General features: G+C 43.6%; 1 protein-coding gene across 2 annotated transcripts in view; it reads left to right on the forward strand.

The window, feature by feature from the left end:
• The window catches only part of EXTL3 (exostosin like glycosyltransferase 3), a 1,000,838-nt gene that overhangs the window by 624,940 nt on the left and 354,309 nt on the right, over positions 1 to 21,589 (forward strand). For both annotated transcript variants that reach the window (XM_044062714.1, XM_044062715.1), the window contains exon 5: positions 13,204 to 13,331. In XM_044062714.1, coding sequence (XP_043918649.1) covers positions 13,204 to 13,331 — 128 coding nt within the window. The remainder of the gene's footprint in view (positions 1 to 13,203; positions 13,332 to 21,589) is intronic.

Here is a 21,589-nt window from a genome sequence, read left to right on the forward strand (position 1 = left end):
CTGGCAGCACCCTTGGGAGGAAAGATGGCATTATTTACAAGAAATTGGCATATTATCACAACAGACAAATGGATCCTGGACATTATAAACATAGGCTACAGATTTCATTTTCACACTCTCCCAAAAATGAGAGGCATGCTGAACCTGCCACACAATCAAAGGGCAGAGGCTCAAATACAAATTTCAAAGCTTATGGCCATGAAAGCTATTCAAGAGGTACCTACTCACGAACAAGGTCAAGGTTTTTATTCCAGACTTTTTCTGGTACCAAGGAAAGAAACCGACTGGAGACCCATTTTGGACTTATCCATCCTAAACACATTTCTACTCGAACCAAAATTCAAGATGCTCACATTACAGCAGCTTTTTCCCATGCTGGGCAAGGAGTTTTGGCTGGTAACATTGGAACTCAAGGAGGCATACCTGCATGTCCCAATCAGACAAAGCTGCAGAAGATACCTCAGATTTCTTGCAGGTTCAGTCCACTATCAATTCTCTGCATTGCCCTTTGGCTTATCTACTGCGCCCAGAGTATTCACGAAATGCCTGGCATCAGTAATTGCCTACTGCAGACTTCAAGGGATACAAATTTACCCTTATTTGGATGACTGCCTGATCCAAGCGGACAACAAGCACATACTTCTGGAACATCCGGCTTATGTAACACGGTTATTGAATTCTCTGGGATACACAGTCAACAAGGAGAAATCCAGGCTAACACCATCTCAGAAAATAACTTTCCTGGGTGCAAACTTGGACACAAACACCCAGATGGCCTATCTTACGCCAGAAAAACAAGGGCAACTAACTCATTACTTCAAAATACTAGCAAATTGTACCAGGCTCACTGCAAGGAAAATCCTGCAGGCTGTGGGCTTCATGGCATCTTGCATTCTTCTAATCCCATGTGCAAAGTTGCATATGAGGAAACTTCAGTGGTACCTAAAAAACCTATGGTCTCAACACAGCCACAGTTTGGAAACAATAATACCAATAATTCCATGTTTGCAAAAGGAATTTCTATGGTGGGCCCAAGCATGCCAAACAAACACAGGTCTTCCATTCTGCAAGCCTCAAGCAAATCAAGTCATCACAACAGACGCCTCAGAATACACCTGGGGGGCGCACATGACGGACAGGTGCATTCAGGGCAAATGGTCCCTAAAGGAAAAGCACCTTCACATCAATCAAAAAGAAATGCTAGCAGTGATAAATGAAATTACAATTTTCAAGGACCTCCTGCATCCAGGGCAATTATTGATAAGAACAGACAACACCACAGTAATGTGGTACATAAACAAGGTGGAACACATTCATACCCCCTGTGCAGGCTAGCCATGTCACTTTGGAACTTGGCTCTGGAATGGCAAATCGAACTTCAAGCACAGTACTTGCCAGGATTGGAAAACATGCAGACAATCTAAGCAGAAATATGACAGATCCACACGAATGGAAGTTGCATCCTCAAGTGTTTACAAAGATAATACAAGCATGGGGAAGACCAGACATAGATCTCTTCGCCTCCCACAGGAATCATCAATTGAAAAAGTTCTGTTCAAGGACCTTTCATCCAAAGGCCTGGAGAGTGGACGCCCTTTCTTTCAGTTGGGCAACATGGACAGTTTACGCTTTCCCACCTTTGCCTCTTCTGCCCAAGGTGCTCTTGAAAGCAAGAGCAGACAGACCAAAGATGATACTGATTGCTCCAGACTGGCCAAGACAACACTGGTACCCACTCCTGAGGAGCCTAACACATACTCCTCCCTGGAGCCTACCTCTAATGCCTCTTTAACTGACTCAGCACAGCTACAAAACTCTTCACAGTCAGCTGAAAACTCTCAATCTGGCTGCATGGAAAATTCCTTAACACCACCACAGACCCTACTCTCAAAAGAGGTGCAGGATGTCATTTTGTAGGCCAGAAGGCCATCTACTAGAAAGGCTTACTCCGCAAAATGGAAACGTTTTTGCGCTTGGAATGAGAAAAAAGGCCAGGATCCTAGAAAACTGAATTTGCCTCAGATATTACAGTACCTAGCTGAGCTGTTGAATAGTGGACTTTCATTTTTCTCCATCAAAATTCATGCCTCAGCCATTTCTGCAGAGTACAACACTGATCCACCCTTATTCTCTCACCCACTTTTAAGACAGTTCCTCAGAGGAGCTAAGAATATAAGACCTCCAAGGAAACAACCAATACCAACCTGGGATCTTAACTACATCCTAGAAAAATTAACATTGCCTCCCTTTGAACCAGCTGCCTCAACAGATTTGCAATATTTGTCCTGGAAAACAGCCTTCCTTCTGGCCATTACCTCAGCTCGTAGGGTTTCGGAACTACAAGCCCTCATGGCTGTGCAGCCCTTTCTCATCTTCCATCAGGACAGGGTTTCCCTACGAACCAACCCTTCATTTATGCCTAAGGTAGTATCCAGGGTAGCTTTAAATCAGGCCATACACTTACCTACCTTTTACCCCAATCCTCAAAACAAAGGGGAAAGGCTGCTACATTCCTTAGACATCCATAGACAGCTACGTTACTATTTGGACAGAACACAGCCCTTCAAGAAATCAGAACAGCTTTTTGTGTCCTATGCTGTAGGAGCTCAAGGGAAGCCAATATCCAAACAGACAATTTCAAAATGGATAGGCCATTGCATACGGTTTTGTTACTCCTTACATGGCAAACCTGTTCTACAGGCATCAGATCCCACTCCACAAGGGCCACAGCTACCTCTACAGCCTTCCTCAGAGGAGACCCTACCAAAGATATTTTGGAGGCAGCCACTTGGAGTTCTGTGCATACCTTCACAAAACACTACCACCTGCCTTTATATTCCAAGACTAGAGCAGGCTTTGCCACTGCTGTGTTGCAGGGCATTCTGGCTGCTCCCAGTTCCACCTAGTGCCTACCACCCTGTGCGTTGCTTTGGGATTCTACCCATCTGTGATTACTGCAGCTGTATGCACGATGAACATAGTACAGTTTTGTACCTACCATAAATGTAGATGTTCGAGTGCTAATACAGCTGCAGTACAGGTTTCTCTCCCTCCTTCCCCTCTTGGTAAAGGACTAGTGGCTAACATCTCCTCATACAACCTAATTTGGGTTATCCTTCTATGGTGTATTTGCTTGCAACTACTGTTTTTTGATTATATTGCATTGCTTGATTTTATATATATATATATATATATATATATATATATATATATATATATATATATATATATATATATATATATATATATATATATATATATATATATATATATATATATATATATATATATATATATATATATATATATAATTTATGTATTGCCTTCCTTCTGGAGGTACCTGACATCTGGGGCAAGAAAGACTGAAGAATATGGTGTCGGCTGTGTCCTATATACCCCTGTCGCACTGACGTCAGGAAAGAAAGTGACGACAACCGACGCCGGACCTAGACTTTGGAATTCGGCCGACCGAGGACCCGCCTGATGGCAGAGAACCCATCTGTGATTACTGCAGCTGTATTAGCACTCGAAAATCTACATTTATGGTAGGTACAAAACTGTACATTCCCTACCCTCTATTGCTCTAATTGGGTAGACCTGTTCTGTTGAGTTCATAGTTCTTGCAGTAAATTCTTGATGAAATGCTGCTTTGAAGTGAAAAAGAAAGACAAAGAAAAGGAATCTGGTTTTAGTAATTGGTTTCTTTCATCCATTCCTTATTTTGGCTTTTCCTTTACGACTGCTTCTCAAATGGGTTTGAATCCATGGATTTAAAGGAGGAGTTACCAGAAATGTTTGGGCTTCCTTTGACTGTTGCAGGCGAGCATTGTTGTTGATTACTATACAAGTATGCTGTACCTCTGTTCTTGTACAGTGGGCTGAAAAAGCTTTCTGTGAGGATTGGAATCCTTTGAGTTTGTTTGTGTGACCTACTTTTCTGGGGTCAGTTTGTGGTTGCTGTCTTTGCGGAGGTTAGTAGTTAATGCATTCTTGCCTTTCCTTCTGGTGTGTTTAATAGTCTGTTTGTTGTATGGGGGTAACTGTTTTATTGTATTTTGTCCTTGTGATTCTGTTGTGTGAGATTTTAAGCCCATTTCACCCAGTCCATCCTGGTTTTTATTGCTGTAGCTCATTAATTCAGTTGTTCTTGCCTTTTGTACCAGTCATCTCTCCTGTTCCTGCTGTTGCTTCTGTTGTTTCCCTTGCTAAATTTTGCCATCTCTCATCTGATTTTGTACCTCTGCATTCTTAGCTTCTACTCCTGATGGCTTTATATTCTCTCTCTATTTTCTTGGTCCTGTGCTTTTGACATTTTCCACCCTCTTTCCTCCTTTTGTGGGTCCTTCAAGACATTATTTTCTTGACTTTTGACAGTACTCCATCATTCCTTTACTTTGCCGATCCACTTGATTGTTGCATCGTCCATTTTATCTTTTTTGTTGGGGGATGTGACCTCTTCTACTGATGCATTGGAGTTTGTATTTTTTATGGGGTATTGTTTACCTCCATCTCTTCTGCTCCTGGATTTTGTGTTTTCCATAGCTCCCTATCCATCTTTAGAAGACTCCAGGCCTCTTTGGGGGTTTTTAGAATGGCTTGATGTCCTGCAGTATTTATCATTAACTTTGTTGGAAACTAGAGTTTGGAGCTCACTCCTCATTTCGGTTCTTTTATTATGTTGTATTCTTGTTTTTGTTGATGCTGTTTTGATGAGTAGTTTGCAGTTATTCTGATGCCTTTGCCATCTGGGCCCTTTAAATTTGTTGTTCTAAAATTCCTGGGGATCCATTCTTTTGTAGTATGTAAGAATGCAGCTTGCACAGCATGTCGTGGCTGGGCCCCAGCCCCTTGGATTCTTCCTGTTCTGTGGATTCTGTCCATTTCTAGATTCAGTACTTCAAATGATTTTAACTGTGAATTTTATTAGGTTTAAAAAAAAAAAAACTTCCTTAATTTTTCCATAGTTATTCTTTCAATGATTCTTCGGTTCCTTCCTGGATCCATTTTCCTGCATATCCATTTAATTCCAAAGAGTAATAAGGTCACACACACAAACAAGTTAGTAAAAACTACAAGGAAAAACCTAGCCAAGCTAGAGTTTTCACTATGTGATGCCTTTAAACCTAGTATAATAGAGTAGTGTGGTATATTAAATTACCCCTTAAGAACATCAAGTGTTTCAGCCATATGGCTTCTGAATATCCATGACTTTTTACTTTTACTTTTTAAGTTTTTGTGGATGCATTTAAGCCAACAAAACAAAATCGCACTAGCTGTGGACATGTATGTTTTGGCCTTCTTATGACCTCATCAGTCCAGCTAAAGTGGAATGTTTAACTGTGCTTTAGAAACACAGGGTCTTTACACACAGATGATGTCTGTAACAATTAAGGTGACTGCAAAATATCCCAACTAACATCCAAACCAAAGAGTAAAAAACATCACGCAGACAAGCCAATTAGTAAAAACTGCAAGGAAAACCTAGCCAAGCAAGAGTTTTCACTGAGTGATACCTTAAAGCTCCTGTAATAGAGGCCCATGGGGTATATGCAAATGACCAATGCATTCTTCAGATGTCCTTCAAGGATGCTTCTGCAGTCCTCACATATGGGTTGTCCTGCCTCAGGCAGCCCTTCGGTCGGCCGGATTCCAAAGTCTGGGTCCGGCATCGGCTGATGTCGCCCTTTCCCCAACGTCAGAGCGCCTGGGGTATAAAAGCGTCAGCCGACGCCATCTTCCTCAGTCTTTCTTGCCGCGTGGTGCCCGAAGCAGAAGCAGTTCGCAAGTGCCGTTCGGCCAGCTCCTGTAATTCAGCTACCGAAGACTTCAAAAGCTAAGTACCCCGTTGGGGACTCTTTCTTGCCTCAGCCGATGTCAGATAAAGTTAATAATTGCTTAACTTGTGGGAAACAAATACCTCATAAGGATTTCCACTCTTACTGCCTCCCCTGCCTAGGCCCAGACCACGAAGTCTCGGCCTGTTCAGCCTGTGCTTCCTTCAATCGACACACTCTTAGGCGTCGGGCGGAGTTTGCAGAGGAATTTTTTGGGGCTAGTTTCTCTTACAATATGCCGTCGGAGACTCCGACTCCGCATTTAACCAAGAAACGGAAGGACAAGGACCAACACACGCAAACCGTGGTTTCGGCTGAAACCACGGCTAGGCCTACCGCGAGTGTCTCGGTATCAGCTGAAACAGAGTCCTTGGTACTTCCGACCACCGAAACCGCTCAACCGACCACCTCGGCCCCGGAGGCCCCTACTGAGTCGGTTATTGAATTTCCTTCAGAAACTGGTGTCCTGGAAACTTCCGACACCATTCCTCTAGACAAAACTACACCAGCACGTGGTGCAGCCAGGCCTCCTGCATCCATGTCCGTAAAGGCATTCACCAGGGCTAAAGCTGCTAAACACACAAAAGCTTTGCCTCCCAGGGCTATTCCTCAGGGACCCACTACAGGTTCACAGATTCTAAGTTTAGCAGAAGACCTTATTTCCTTAATTAGGGGCTCTCAGCCACATCCGGACAGGGGCTCTCAACCTCCTCTAGACAAAAGTCCCAGGGTTGAGCCCTCTGATCCCCACTCCTCAGATGAGGCCTCTTATGGCTCTGCTCTCTAGGACTACCAGGAGGAGGCTTTTTCGGCCTACGAGGATTCTGATGCAGAGGAATCTATCCCCTCGGCCTCCACCCCTGAAGAGCTGTCTTTTGGGGAGACCCTCCACTCTATGAGAGAGCATTTCAAATGGGAGGGCCAGGAATTCTCTGATTCCAGGAAGAGATTAAGGACTTTTTTGCATTTACCTCAGCATAGACCCTTGGCTATTCCTCCTGTTTTGAATGTCATTGATGATGTGTACTCTGAGTCTAGCATAACCCCTGACACTCTTCCTCTGGCTCCTGTCAAACCCGATAGGTACTACAGGGTCCCGGACTCGCATCATTTCCTTTACAAGGCTCACTCTGCTGATCCAGAAACTATTTCCCAGGGTCCTAAAGGGGTTGCAGCTGCCACTACTAAAAATCCACTCCCCTCTAAAAGGGAGTCCAGGGCTTTAGAGAGATGGGGTAAAAAAGTGTATACTTCTGCTACTCTTTCTATGAGGGCATTAAATTGTCAATTTCATATGATACAGTACCAAGAGTATTTGTTAGATGAATTGCATAAGAAACTGTCTTCACCTGAACCCCTAGATCGCAAATCACTTCAGGATCTGGTACATAACTCTCAACAGGTAAGCAACCATTTCTTGCAGTGTGGTTATGATGCATTGGAAGCTTCATGTAGGTCAGCTATGACAGGTGCAGTCATACGTAGGCATGCTTGGCTGAAGGAACAATCTCTGCCAGACCATGTTAAAGCAAAGCTTCTAGATGCACCACTGGAAAAGCAAAAGTTATTTGGTTCCATTGCTCAGGAGGTCTTAAAGAAATTTGAGGAAAAGGCAAAATCTGTACAAACGGTCAAAGATTTTCTCCGAGTCCAACCGCCAAGATTCAGCAGAAATTGGTCTTCCAAGAATTGGTCCTTTCCAGACACAGAGAGATTTCAAAGAGGCAAGAACAGGCATGCCAGAGGTAGAGGGCAAGCTAGAGGATCCTACAGAGGACGTCAATGGCAGCCTCCCAACCAGAGAGGTAGTGCAGGACCTTCAACTGCTGCACAAGGACAGACTCAATGACTTTACTTTGACACCGCCAACCAGGGTTCAATTGGAAGCACCTTTGGGCGGAAAGCTTTCTTTATTCTCGGAAAATTGGCACAGTATTACAAGGGACAAATGGACACTGCAAATAATAGACAAGGGATACAGGTTCCATTTTCACACATTACCAAAAAGAAAAGGCATACCAGACCTGCCACCGAATCAAAGAGCAGAGGCTTTGAAACAAATCTCCAACTTAATGCAAATGAAAGCTATAGAAAAGGTTCCTCTTTCAGAACAAGGCCAAGGATTTTATTCCAGACTATTCCTTGTTCCAAGAAAAGAAAAACAATGGAGGCCTATTCTCGACTTGTCCGCACTGAATACTTATCTCATTGTGCCAAAATTCAAAATGCTGACTCTACAGCAACTCCTTCCCATGCTGGGCAAGGGGTCTTGGCTGGTAACTCTAGACCTCAAGGAGGCATACCTGCATGTCCCTATCAGACAAAGTTGCAGAAGACACCTCAGATTTCTTGCAGGTTCAGAGCATTATCAATTCTCAGCATTGCCCTTTGGCTTATCTACTGTGCCCAGAGTATTTACGAAATGCCTGGCATCAGTAATTGCACACTGCAGACTTCAGGGGATTCAAATATACCCATATCTGGACGACTGCCTTATACAAGCGGACAGCAAACAAACTTTGGTAAAACACTTGAATTATGCCATCCACCTACTTCAGGCCTTGGGATATACAGTCAACATTCACAAATCAAGACTTGTTCCATCCCAAAGAATAACTTTTCTGGGTGCGAATCTAGACACAACCACCCAAATGGCTTTCCTCACAGAAGAAAAACAAAGACAACTACTGGATTACTTCAAATATCTGACAAGACAAACTCAGCTGACTGCAAGGAAAATCCTGCAGGCCATGGGTTACATGGCATCTTGCATTCTTCTGATTCCACAAGCAAGGCTGCATATGAGAAAACTACAATGGTACCTAAGGAGTTTATGGACTCAGCACAGTCACAGCTTAGAAACTTTGATACCACTCATTCCATGCCTTCAAAAGGAATTTCTGTGGTGGGCTCAAGCAAGCCAGTCAAACAGGGGTCTGCCCTTCAGCAAACCAATAACCAGCCAAACCATTACAACGGACACTTCAGACCACGGACGGGGAGCACACATGGAGGGCAGATGCATTCAAGGACTATGGTCACAAAAAGAGCTATGCATGCACATAAACCAAAAGGAAATGCTGGCAGTGATACATGCAATCGAGGCCTTCAAACTCTTTCTGCATCAAGGCCACCTGCTAATAAGGACAGACAACACCACAGTTATGTGGTACATAAACAAGCAAGGAGGTACCCATTCCTACCCTCTTTGCAGACTGGCAATGAATCTATGGGAACTTTCCCTGAAACTCAATATAGAGCTGCAATCCCAGTTTGTGCCAGGAAAAGACAATATACTGGCGGACAGCCTAAGCAGAAATATCATGGATGCACACGAATGGATGCTGCACCCAGACATCTTCCTTCGGATAACACAGTCATGGGGGAGGCCGGACGTAGATCTTTTTGCCTCCCACCACAATCATCAGCTGAAGAAATTCTGCTCAAGGACATACCACCAACAAGCATGGAAAGTGGACGCCCTATCTTTCAGCTGGAGAACTCTAACAGTGTATGCATTTCCACCTCTTTCGTTAATGACCAAGGTCTTACTGAAGATCAGGACAGAGCAGCCAAAAGTGATTCTGATAGCTCTCGACTGGCCAAGACAGCACTGGTACCCACTGTTAAAGAGCATGTCACGCACGACACCATGGCCTCTTCCTCAATGGCCACTTCTCCTGACACAGCACAATTACGAAACTCTGCATTCCAACCTGAAAATCTTGCAACTAACAGCCTGGAAAATACCTTGAGTCCTCATCAGGATAAGCTATCCAAGAGGGTGAAGGAGATCATCATGGAAGCTCGCCGGCCTTCCACAAGAAAGGCATATTCAGCAAAATGGAAAAGATTTTGCACTTGGAGCACCACAAAGGGCCTAGATGCGACAGTGATGAACATGGCACATATCCTGGAATACTTGGCAGAAATGCTCCACAATGGCCTGTCTTACTCTTCCATTAAAATTCATGCTTCAGCAATTTCAGCAGAATACAATACTGATCCACCTGTCTTCTCTCATCCTCTCCTAAGACAGTTTCTAAGAGGAATTAAAAACATCAATCCTCCAAGGAAACCACCAGTGCCTACATGGGACCTTAACTTCGTGTTGGAAAAACTAACACTGCCTCACTTTGAACCAGCAGCATCTTCAGAACTACAGTTCCTGTCTTGGAAGACTGCCTTCCTTCTGGCCATAACCTCAGCAAGAAGAGTATTTGAGTTACAGGCCCTCATGGCAGTACAACCTTTTCTTATTTTTCATCAGGGCAGAGTCTCATTGAGAACCAATCCTTCATTTATGCCAAAGGTGGTATCCAGGGTCTCATTGAACCAAGCTATTCACCTGCCTACCTTCTTTCCAAATCCACAAAACAAAGGGGAGAAACTTCTGCATACCCTGGACATTCACAGACAGTTGCGCTACTACTTGGACAGAACTAAAACTTACAGAAAAACTGACCAGCTGTTTGTAACATATGCTGCTGGTGCACAAGGAAAAGCAATTTCCAAACAGACAATTTCAAAATGGATAGGGAATTGCATTCAATTTTGTTACGCATTTCATGGGAAAACTGTGCCCGCTAACATTAGACCTCATTCCACCAGAGCCACAGCCACCTCCACAGCCTTCTTAAGAGGGGTGGCTACCAAGGACATTTTAGAAGCTGCTACATGGAGCTCCGTGCATACATTTTCCAAGCATTACAATCTACCCTTATATTCCAGATCCAGAGCAGGCTTTGCTACGGCAGTCCTGCAGGGCATTTTAGCTACACCATCCTTTACATAGATCCTACCACCCCCAGATTGGCTATGGTATTCTACCCATATGTGAGGACTGCAGATGCATCCTTGAAGGACATAGTACAGTTTTGTACCTACCATAAATGTAGATGTCCGATAGGTATGCATCTGCAGTCAGGTTTACCCTCCCTCCTTCCCCTCTATGGTATTTCTTGGGTACTCATCCCTATCATAGCTAGCTGGGGTTATCTGTTATGGTGTATTTGTTTTGTGTGTATATATATATATATATATATATATATATATATTTCTGTGCATGTTTGGAATTTATTGCATTTCTCCAAATTTAGCCTTCCTTAGAGGGCACCTGGCATCTGGGGCAAGAAAAACTGAGGAAGATGGCGTCGGCTGACGCTTTTATACCCCAGGCGCTCTGACGTCGGGGAAAGGGCGACATCAGCCGACGCCGGACCCAGACTTTGGAATCCGGCCGACCGAAGGGCTGCCTGAGGCAGGACAACCCATATGTGAGGACTGCAGATGCATACCTGTCGGACATCTACATTTATGGTAGGTACAAAACTGTACTTTTTAGGACTTCTGTTCCAGGATTTATAGCCTATACAAGCATTGTTTTAATTCTGTGGATTCTGTTTCTGTACATGTTCCTTGTGCTTATTTTGTAGTTTGTTTTTTGTTGTTGGACCTTTGTTGTTTCCCTTAGGAATGTTGTATCATTGGATGGATACTCTGTCTATAAAATGATATGATGAATATCAGCACATACTTCTAAATATTGGCTCTACAGGCTGCAGTTTATATACTTCGTTGCATAAGTATTGATAAAAGTTCCTTCTTTGTGAGCCTCCATAGATGCAGTTTGTATGGGTTGGCCTTAATTTAGAGGAGATCCACTCTCTTGTCCAAGCTCAAAGTCCTTTTATTGGGGTGGAGTTCGACATCCTCTACCTGTCATTTTCCTGGAAACTGTTCAGGAGGTGAGGATGTAGCACAGAGTTCAGGTTCACGACACCACTGCACCTCTTGAGATTGATGTCTACCATGATCTTCGTGGTGCTGTTTACACAGCTAAAGATGATGGTGTTGCAATGGACTTGTGAGGTATTGGTGGCTACAGAGCCACTGCACACACACTCACCCGCTGTTAGGGTTAGACACTTGTAGCCCGTGCGAGGGAAAGTGTTCTTGGCTTGATGGCTGCCTCAGTCTTCATACTGCCATTTGCTTATCGGAAGATGACAGTGTAGAAGTAGTCTTGAGTTGTCAATGACTACAAAGCCTCCATGCACTCAGACGTGCTGCACAAATCAGACCTTTGTAGTGGGGGTGGGGGGTCTTTTTGAAGGTATGCCTGTCGCACATTCTGATGTGCACTTTGCCTGTGGACTGGGGAGAGAGCCTAGCTTCCCACACTGTGCAAGGGTCTGGTTCCCTGTGGAATGAGGACTCTACACCAAGCGTGGCACAATTTCTGAGTCATGTTTTTTAATCCTGTCCTGGAGCTCTGTATACATAGCACAAAACCAACAACTAGTGACGTCGTGGTCTGGGCCTAGGCATGGAATACAGTAAGAATGAAAATCCTTATGAGGTATTTACTTCCCACAAGAAATACAATTATTAACTTTTACTGACATCGGTCTGAGGCAAGAAAAAGTTTCCCCAATGGGGGGTACTTAGCTTTATTGAAGACTTCGGTTCTGAAATTCGAGTTTGAAAATCTCAGGAGTCGGCCGACCGGCAGTTGCGAACCGCTTTTGCTTCGGGCACCGCGCGGCAAGAAAGACTGAAGAAAATGGCATCGGCTGCATCTTATATACCCCTGGTGCACTGACATCAGGGAAGAAGCGACAGCAACCGACGCCAGACCAAGACTTTGGAACTCTGGCCGACTGCGGGACCGTCTGACGGCAGGATAACCCAAGTGTAATGACTGCAGCAGTGAATACACTCGAACATCTACATTTATGGTAGGTACAAACCTGTACTTTTTTCCTCTTATGCTCATTGCAGCAAGTAGTGCATGGAATAGTTAAAGGTTGAATGTATTATGTGTTGTGGAATGGGAGGTTCCTGTATGCATTTCTGCTGATTCTTTATCTCTTGGCAGAGTTTGGGGAAGAAAGAACAGAACTTATTCTTGTAATCCTGTAGCGTCTTAAATGGGTATGGTTTCATGCTTTAAGGTCACGAGTGTTACAAGACCCCATGCCAGTCCTTGCCAAGAATGTCTCCCAGTTTGGCCAAGGCTGCCAAGTCTACAAAGGGCTGATATCTAAAAGTATGGCTAGAATATGAAGTAAGAAATGCTAATTCATGATTAACAAGAGTGCAGTTTTGCCATTGAATAGATTAGTGGGAATTAGAGAAACATTGTGAGCAGGAGTGGGAAAGCAGAATAAGTTTCATACATGTGGGGTTGACAGAAATATGGAGTCATGTGGATGACAGTGAGACAAATAAGTCAAAGAAAACTGAGCAGAAGTTGTGGAGGTAGAGCAGGTAGGGAACATTGGAATATATGTGTATAAATAAACTGTCCTGTTCAGTTTGTTTCTTTCATCAGCCTGTAATTATGTTTTCGTTCTCTCTCATTTAGGTTGTCCGCACTGAAAAGAACAGTTTGAATAACCGTTTTTTGCCATGGGATGTCATCGAAACAGAGGCCATTCTTTCAATCGATGATGACGCACATCTTCGCCATGATGAGATCATGTTTGGCTTCCGGTAAGCGACATTTTGTTAAATGATGTTCACATTAATGAATGCAGTGCCCTTTTGTGAAACACATTTCATAAGTATGTATCACAGAATTTGTTTATTCCCAAAAATAAATAGATCTGTCTTTAGTAACCTTAGTTAGAACTCATGCTGCATGCATTAGGGCTGCTTTAAGTTCATAGGTAGTTACTAAGCATGCATTGCAAGCAACCATTGAGGAGACTAGCCCAGTTGCCCAGAAAACTGACTGATTAAGTGACCTGCTCAAAGTCACAAGCAGGCAAACAGAAGTTGAGGAAACAAAATCATAGATCACAGTAAAAAGTTTAAGCAACAGTTCACAGAACCAGTCCTCTGTGTCAGCTGCCAGATATTACCTTTTCACTTATCTGTTAACTCGCATATTTGGGTGCTTTCTCTTTTACACACATGAGAATAGTCGTGGAAGATTATTGCCCACAAGCATACACATATGAAAGAGCAATGCTGTCTAATATATATTGCATCATCTTGTTCTCTAGGCCCTCACTAGCACTTCAGTAGAACTTATAAATATGTTCTAGAATCTGTCACCAAGGGTCTGAGTAGTAGTCGTTCTAATTTTTTTAGTAGTCACAGATCCTGTTTGTTTTTTATATGCTATGCTGCAACATAAATTACACAGGCAACTGTATTTTGAAGGCTACATCCAGTCCTTAGCATTTTTGTCTTAAGTTTCTTATGTGAAAAGCTTGGTTTTGTGACTACCATGTTGCTGGAAGCAAATGTAAAACTAAAGCTATCAAAGATAAAGACCTTACCTCTCTCCCCATTGTCAGTTGTCTTAAGTAGCTAATGAGGAGTGTATTTATTTATTTGCCTTAAATGGCTAATGAATGGTGTGTGTTTGTTTATTTTAAGGTATTTGTTTATTAAGTATGTATGTGAACTTACCTAATTTGTTTATTAAGTATGTATGTGGACTTATCTAAGTGCACACTTTTCAATCATGTTCCCTCCAACAAAATTACGAGAGCAAACATGCATGAGTGACAGTACTGCATACATAGATCAGTATCAGTGTTACTGCATCAGTATATCAAAATGTGAAAAAAATGGCAGGCTATCAGCTTACCAAACAATATGTTAATAAGCATTCATTAGGCCAGTTAGGAGATAGCTTGCTATCAATCGGAAACACTGCGCGCGCAAAGTAATTCGTGGATGACATGTAAGGAGATGTTCACATACCCTGCCATACTAGACCAATTCAGGTGGCATTCTTAGATGTGAAACCTCTATGGCTGGCTTACAGTTGCTGGAGCTCTCTTTATCACTGAAGACTGAAACACACATATGGAAACCAGACATTGAAATGCCATTACACAAGGGTGGCCCAGCAGCGAACCATAACTGTAGACACATTAGGTATTGTTCGTGTTTCACAGTTGCAGTCATCACCTGTGGTAGTCCTCGGCCGGCCCGAATACCAGAGTCAGTTTTTTTCTGCGTCAGCTGCAGTCGCCTGTAGTCTGACGTCAGGTCGTCAGTGCTATAAAGCAAGGCAGCCGACGTCATTACATCCGTCTTTATTGCCGTGGAGCCCGTAGCAGAAGCAGTTTGCTCGAGTGCTGGTTGGTCGCTACCAGAGTTTGAATTTCAGCTGAAAACGTATAAAGCTAGGGACCCTTTTTTCTTGTACTAACCGATGTCTGAAAAAGTTAACAATTGTCTTGCCTGTGGAAAGCAGATCCCACACCGTGACTTTCATTCTTACTGCGTCACTTGTTTAGGTCCAGGCCACGATGTCCCCCATTGCCGGTTCTGTGCCTTCTTTAATGTGAGAACCATTCGCCATAGAGTTCTTATTGTAAACAGTTATTTTCATGTTCTGTCTTCACATTCCGATATGGCATCCATCAGCCAACAATCTGTGGACATTCCGAAAAAATGCAAAGATAAAGATAGAGACAGACTACACAAGGCTAAGCCTTCCGACGACTCTACCGCTAAGCAGGTAGTCAGTTCTCCAGAATTCAGTGAGGCACTTTCGCAGCCGTAGATGCCCAATTCGATATCTATGCAGGCCTCTACCGAGACCCTTCCGGAGTCCGCTATGCCACAGAAATCTTCTTAATCTTCCAAGCCTTTGGCTGTCTCTGCCTCAGTTGGGTGCAGAGCTGCGACGCAGACACCGGCTTCCGAGGAGGCCTTTCGCACTACCGAATCTAGACAAAAAATGACATCTTCTCAGTTGACTACCATTTCTCTCAGACCAGCGGATTCTGTCAAGGCTAGAAGCCAGGCCACTCCTGGCAAATCTGCTTCTAGCACCATCTTGCTCCTGCTTCACCACCCCAAGCACAAATGCTTATAATGGCGAAGGATCTCATCTCCCTTATCTGGGGTAGTCAGGCCACAAGTTCTAAAAGGAAAAGACACTCTTCTCCAGAAATTATGACAGAACATGATTCTGTGGAATCTGACTATTCAGACTTTGAAGAGGAACAGCAACCTGTGACTACTTATGAGGATTCAGATGCAGGGGAATCCATCCCTTCTGCCTCTTCTCTAGAGGACTTTTCCTTTGGGGGAACCCTTCACACCCTCATGGAACATTTCCAATGGAAATCTCAGGACTTCCCCTCAGTCTAGGAAAAGACTTGGAAAATTTCTGGACCTGCCCCAGCACAGACCCCTGGCCATCCCCCCTATTTTAGAAGTGGTGGGTGATGTTTTCCATGAATCCAGCTTAGCCTCTGATGCCTTCCCACCTTTTCCCAGTAAACCTGACCGGTATTACAGAGTACCAGATTCTCACAAATACCTGTGAAAAAGTAACTGAAGCAGTGGATAGTGGTTATGCAGTGCATTCAGTATATCTAGATCTGGCCAAGGCATTTGAGACTATTCCCCATGCAGGCATTATTGATGGACTTGTAAATCTAAATATAATTCCTTACATTGCACAATATAGATTCATAGGTGTGTATTAGGCTAACGACCATGGGGGCCTTTATAAGCCTAGGCATGCACCCAAATGTATCCCACAAGTTTTTGTGCCTTAGAGGTTATTTTAAGTGGGTGTATATTAGGGTACAATTTAATGACTGCCTGTGTCCATCACAGACACGGGTGTCTGACCGGGATTGAATTTACGATCGGACATAGATGGGAAGCCTATTCCAGAAAATGGGATTCTCTGAGTTTACATACCTGTCACTTTATCATGTCCTATTTAAGTTATAGGCAAAGTTTAAATCCTTAGCTCCAGTAGTTCTGGTGCTGTTCATTTTGCATATTTGTAAAAGTTCCATCCAAAGAGATCATGTATGCCAGACGTAAGGCACCCTTCTGCAGTCTGTAGGAGACTGAGTATAGAGATAGGGCTTTAAGGTTATCTGCATAGGCCATTGTGTTTATGCCCTGTATCCTTTTTTGGAGAAACCTCTGTGGGTGTTTCAGTTGTTGCATGTGTCTTATCAGGTACATATAGAAAGGGGTGTTATACTCAATGATGGGTCTATTGATGGCTGAATACAGTGGCACGATAGCTTCCCTGGACCTAGACCTAGATGCCCTGCCCTTACTTACAAGTTGAATGACAGAGAATGATTTTTTTTTACAAACTTAGACACATGTCGATGGAAAGCCAGGTTGCTGTCTTTTCAAATCCCCAAATCCCTGACTACTGTCTCTTCTTTTAGGGGTGTTTTAGCAATGAGGGAGTTTCCCAGGGTGGCTGACTTCCCAAAAAGTACTATTATGCATTTGTTGGCATTGAGTTTTAAGTTGTGGCTTTGGCACCACTCATTTTTTTTCTGTGATAGACCTTCCCATAAGATGTTAGTATCTTGGTGGGCTTTCTATGATTCCTTCTAGTTTGCAATTATCTGCAAACTTGGTAAGCGAGAGGCCCTTGACGTCTAAAAATAATAAATAAATAAATAGATGCCTCTTAGCCTGGGCAGCACAGTGGTGCAATGGTTAACGTTGTTGCCTCACAGCAAGAGGTTCACCGGTTCGATTCTCGGCTGGCGTGCCTTCTGTGTGGAGTTTGCATGTTCTCCCTGTGTTCGCGTGGGTTTCCTCCGGGTACTCCGGTTTCCTCCCACATTCCAAAGACATGCATCTGGAGTATTTCTCCCCGGGCCTCCGCAGAAAACAGGCTCTCTGGAACCTAGTCGGACTTTCCTGGTCAACAAATGATAAATAAAATAAATAATAATAAATAAATAAATAATAATAAGATGCCAAATAAGAGCAGACACCCAGTACAGAGCCCTGCAGGACTACACTGGTGACTGACCTCTTTGTGGAGGTGGTATCTCTAATCATAACTTCTTTGGTCTTGTCTGTGAGTCGGCTGGCTATCCAGCAAGTTATTTAGGGGTTTATGCCTAATTCTGAGAGTTTGTGTACAGTGCCCAAGTGTGGTATTGTATCATATGCCTTAGCTAGGTCAAGGCAAGGCAGTATGTACCATTTTGCCATTGTCCATTGCCTTAGTAACCTTCAAAAAGAAATTTTCTAGGTTCAGTAGGCATGATCTGCCTTTGATGAAACTAAACTGTTCAGTGTCTGAAGATTACCCATGTCATTGTTAATAATTTCCATGGTAATTCTTTCCATGGCTTTGTATAAGAGACTAGTGGGTCTGTAGTTCCCAGGATCCGTTGATGTTCCACCCTTGTGCAGAAGGTTGACCATTGCAGTCTTCCATTCCTGTGACACAAACCCTGTGTTCAGGGGTTAGTTGAGTTGTGACACTAGTGGCTATGATGGTCATATTTCAGGCTAGTTAGGTGGCATCCTAGGATATTATGGAGTCCATTGAAGAGGTATTTTTGGCCTTAGCACATCTAAGTCCTGCTCCCTACTGATAATTGGGAAGATTATGTTAGATGGTATTTTCTGGGAGTTGGTTGAGGATGTGGTGGAAAGTGGATTGGTTTGAACTGAATTTATCAACCAGAAATTTTGCTACATCTCCCAATTCCGTGAACCTGGCTCCATTTACCAACAGTTTGGCACACTGTTGTGTGCTGCCTTTGAGGTTTTGGACATATCAAAGGAAGGCCTTATGATTTCCTTGGCATGGGACAATATCTTTACCTCAGAATTTGCTTTGTTGGATTTCATTAGTTCTTTTAGTTGTCTGTTCAATTTGATGGAATTTTTATCTTTTTTTTTTTTTTGCTTCACTTCCCAATTTTAGCTATGACTGTTTTCTTGCTGTACAGCCTGTTTAACTTTGGTTTCCACCAGGGCAGTTTGTTTTTTTTAGTTAGTTTTGGGCTTACGTCTGGTAGGCACAGCAGCCTCTATGCACTCTTTGACATGGTTGTACAAAGCTTCAATGAATAATTCTGCATAGGCTACTGTGTTATTTGAGTTTGGAGGGACTAGACATTTTGACAGGTAATCGGTTAATAAAAGGTAGCTAGCCTTAGAATAGTTTCTGACTGTTGCAAGGTTTGCATATTTCTGAGTGCCAGGTTTACTATGTTTCATAGGATCATAGGAGGTCCTATGTGTTTGATTTATATCACAGACAAGGTTTAGATCCTTAGCTTGGGTAATTCTAGTGTTTTGTTTTGCGAATGTGTAAGCAGATCCATTAGGGCTGAATTGGAGAATGCCTTGTAGGTTAGTCATAGATTGTCCCTCAGTTGTGTGTAAGAGACAGAGTACAGGGACAGGGCTTTAAGGCGGTCCACATTAGACATTATTATTTACACTCTGTATCCTTTTAGTGAGGAACCTGTGTGGCCACTGCAGCTATTGCAAATGTGGGGTCAGGTATGAGCCTTTAGTAGGTATATGCACTAACTGGTCTAGGGTGTTTGTGTTTACAAAGAGTAGGAATCTCTGTGCCTGCAAATTCGAGGCTCTTTAGGATTCCCAGTTTATAAAGGGATAATTGCAGTCCCCAGTGAGTATGGAATTTAGTTGAATGGTGAGTGTCTGCAGTAGGTCTAAGTATAAACTGTGAGATGTCCTTCAAGAATGCAACTGCAGTCATAACATATGGGTTGTCCTGCCTCAGGCAGCCCTCGGTCGGCCGGATTCCAAAGTCTGGGTCTGACGTCGGCTGATGTCGCATTTCTCTCCGACGTCAGAGCGGCTGGAGTACATAAGCATCAGCCGACGCCATTTTCTTCAGTCTTTCTTGCCGCGCGGTGCCCGAAGCAGAAGCAGTTCGCAAGTGCCGGTCGGTCAGCTCCTGTATTCTTCGATTCCGAAGTCATCAAAAAAGCTAAGTACCCCGTTGGGGACCTTTTCTTGCATCAGCCGATGTCAGAAATTACTGAAAAAGTTAACAATTGTCTTTCTTGTGGTAAACAAATACCTCATAAGGATTTCCACTCTTACTGTCTACCTTGCCTTGGCCCAGACCACGACGTCTCGGCCTGTGTAGCCTGTGCTCGCTTCAACAAGCGCACTCTCAGGCGCTGGGCGGAGTTCGCTGAAGATTTTTTCGGCGAAAAATTTGCCTATACAATGCCGTCGGAGCTTCCAACATCACAAACTCCCAAGAAACGAAAAGACCGGGACCGACATCCTCGGCCCGCATCTACCTCCAACTCCACGCCAAAACCTACCGCGAGTGCTTCGGTTCCTCCTGAGACTGTTATTCCACCGCTCCGAACCGAAGACACCGCATTACCGACGACTCCGATTCCGGATATCACTCCGCCAGTTATTGATTTTCCTCCGGATACCAAAACCGAGGAAATGCCCGAGACCATTGCTGTAGATAAGGTCACTCCTGCACGTGGAGCTGCCAGGCCTCCTATGGCCATGTCTATTAAGGCCTACACTAGGGCTAAGGCAGCCAGCAAGACCAAGCATCTTTCTGCTAAAGCCTTGCCTCAGCCTACTCCAGAGACACAAATTATGACTATGGCTGCTGACTTAATTTCTATGATTAGAGGTTCACAGGCCCATCCTGAGAGAGGATCCCAGCCTGCTTCTGATAAAAGGCCCCGGGTTGAACCCTCTGACCCTATTCCTTCAGATGAAGATTCTGAGGACTCTGTCCACTCTGATGGCCAGGAAGAGCTCTTCCAGACCTATGAGGACTCGGATGCAGAGGATTCCATCCCCTCGGCCTCCCCTCCTGAGGATACAGTAGGTCTAAGTATAAACTGTGAGTTTCATGAGACAGATAGAGTGAGCTGTAGCTTGCTAGGATATCTTATGGGACTTTGTCTATGAAAATTTGTACGTGGAGGAACTTGAGTATATCGTCCTGTTTAAACCAACCTAGATGTATGCTTATTATTGATGTAGATTAAGACCTACCACCTTTAGTCCCTGTCTGTGCAGTTACTGGTATAAATGTGTGGAAGGCACTAAAGCCTTGCACTGCCAGAGTACTCTCTCCAGCTTTAAAGTATGTGTTGGTAATTGCATAAGTGTCCGCATTCTCAAAGGTAAGGAGAGCTTAAAGGGCATGGAGCTTGTTGCTTAGACTCCTGACATTGAGCAGTAATACCTTCAAGTTTTCATGGATAGATTTTACTATGTTGGAAGGTTTGTCAATTTGACATTGCCTAAAAATGGCTCTGGGGGAGGACAATGTTTTAGTCAATATTTGAAAGCTTAGAGGGGACTTGTGTAGAGTATCCTTGGTAAAGCAATGTGGTTTGTTAAGCATGTCTTCCCATGCTGACAGATATTGTGTCCCCCTAGAATGACACCAAAAACTAAGTTGGTTATCTTCTGTTCATATTGTGACATCATCTTTGGTGAAGGTAGAATGCTGCTCAATGCTAGGCACATACTAGCCTTATCCATCATGTCTTTACAGTAGTTCAGAAGACCCCTTTTCTGTCCCATGTAGTTTCCAAAAGCATCTCCTCTCAGTCCAAAAAAGTCATGATTCCCCCTTCCTCATATCTTGTCAGACCCATTATTGAATATAATGCACCTCTTGCCTTGTTTTTGGCTAGACATGTCACAGAAGCTTGTGAGACCCGAAGAGATTAATTTTTGAAAAGATCTGTGGTCTCAAAGATCTTGGTTATCGAGAGAGACTGGCAGCCCTTTCTCTGTACTCATTCTCTTAAGACCCACCTGTGGAGATCTGAGTCTAGCTTTTGGAGCCAAGAAAGATCCACCCTATTTGACCTCCTATTCATTTAGAGAATTAATGGTACCCCAGATACTTGGTTAAAGGAACTAAACCTTCATCAGCAGATAAAGAAGACACTTTGGCATGACAGATTCATATCCCAAAATATCCTTTACCTCAGGAACAAACTTCCACTACATGTCAG

This window comes from Protopterus annectens, chromosome 2.part1, assembly GCF_019279795.1.
Source record: "Protopterus annectens isolate FY-2018-M chromosome 2.part1, PAN1.0, whole genome shotgun sequence".
Lineage (NCBI taxonomy): Eukaryota > Metazoa > Chordata > Ceratodontiformes > Protopteridae > Protopterus > Protopterus annectens.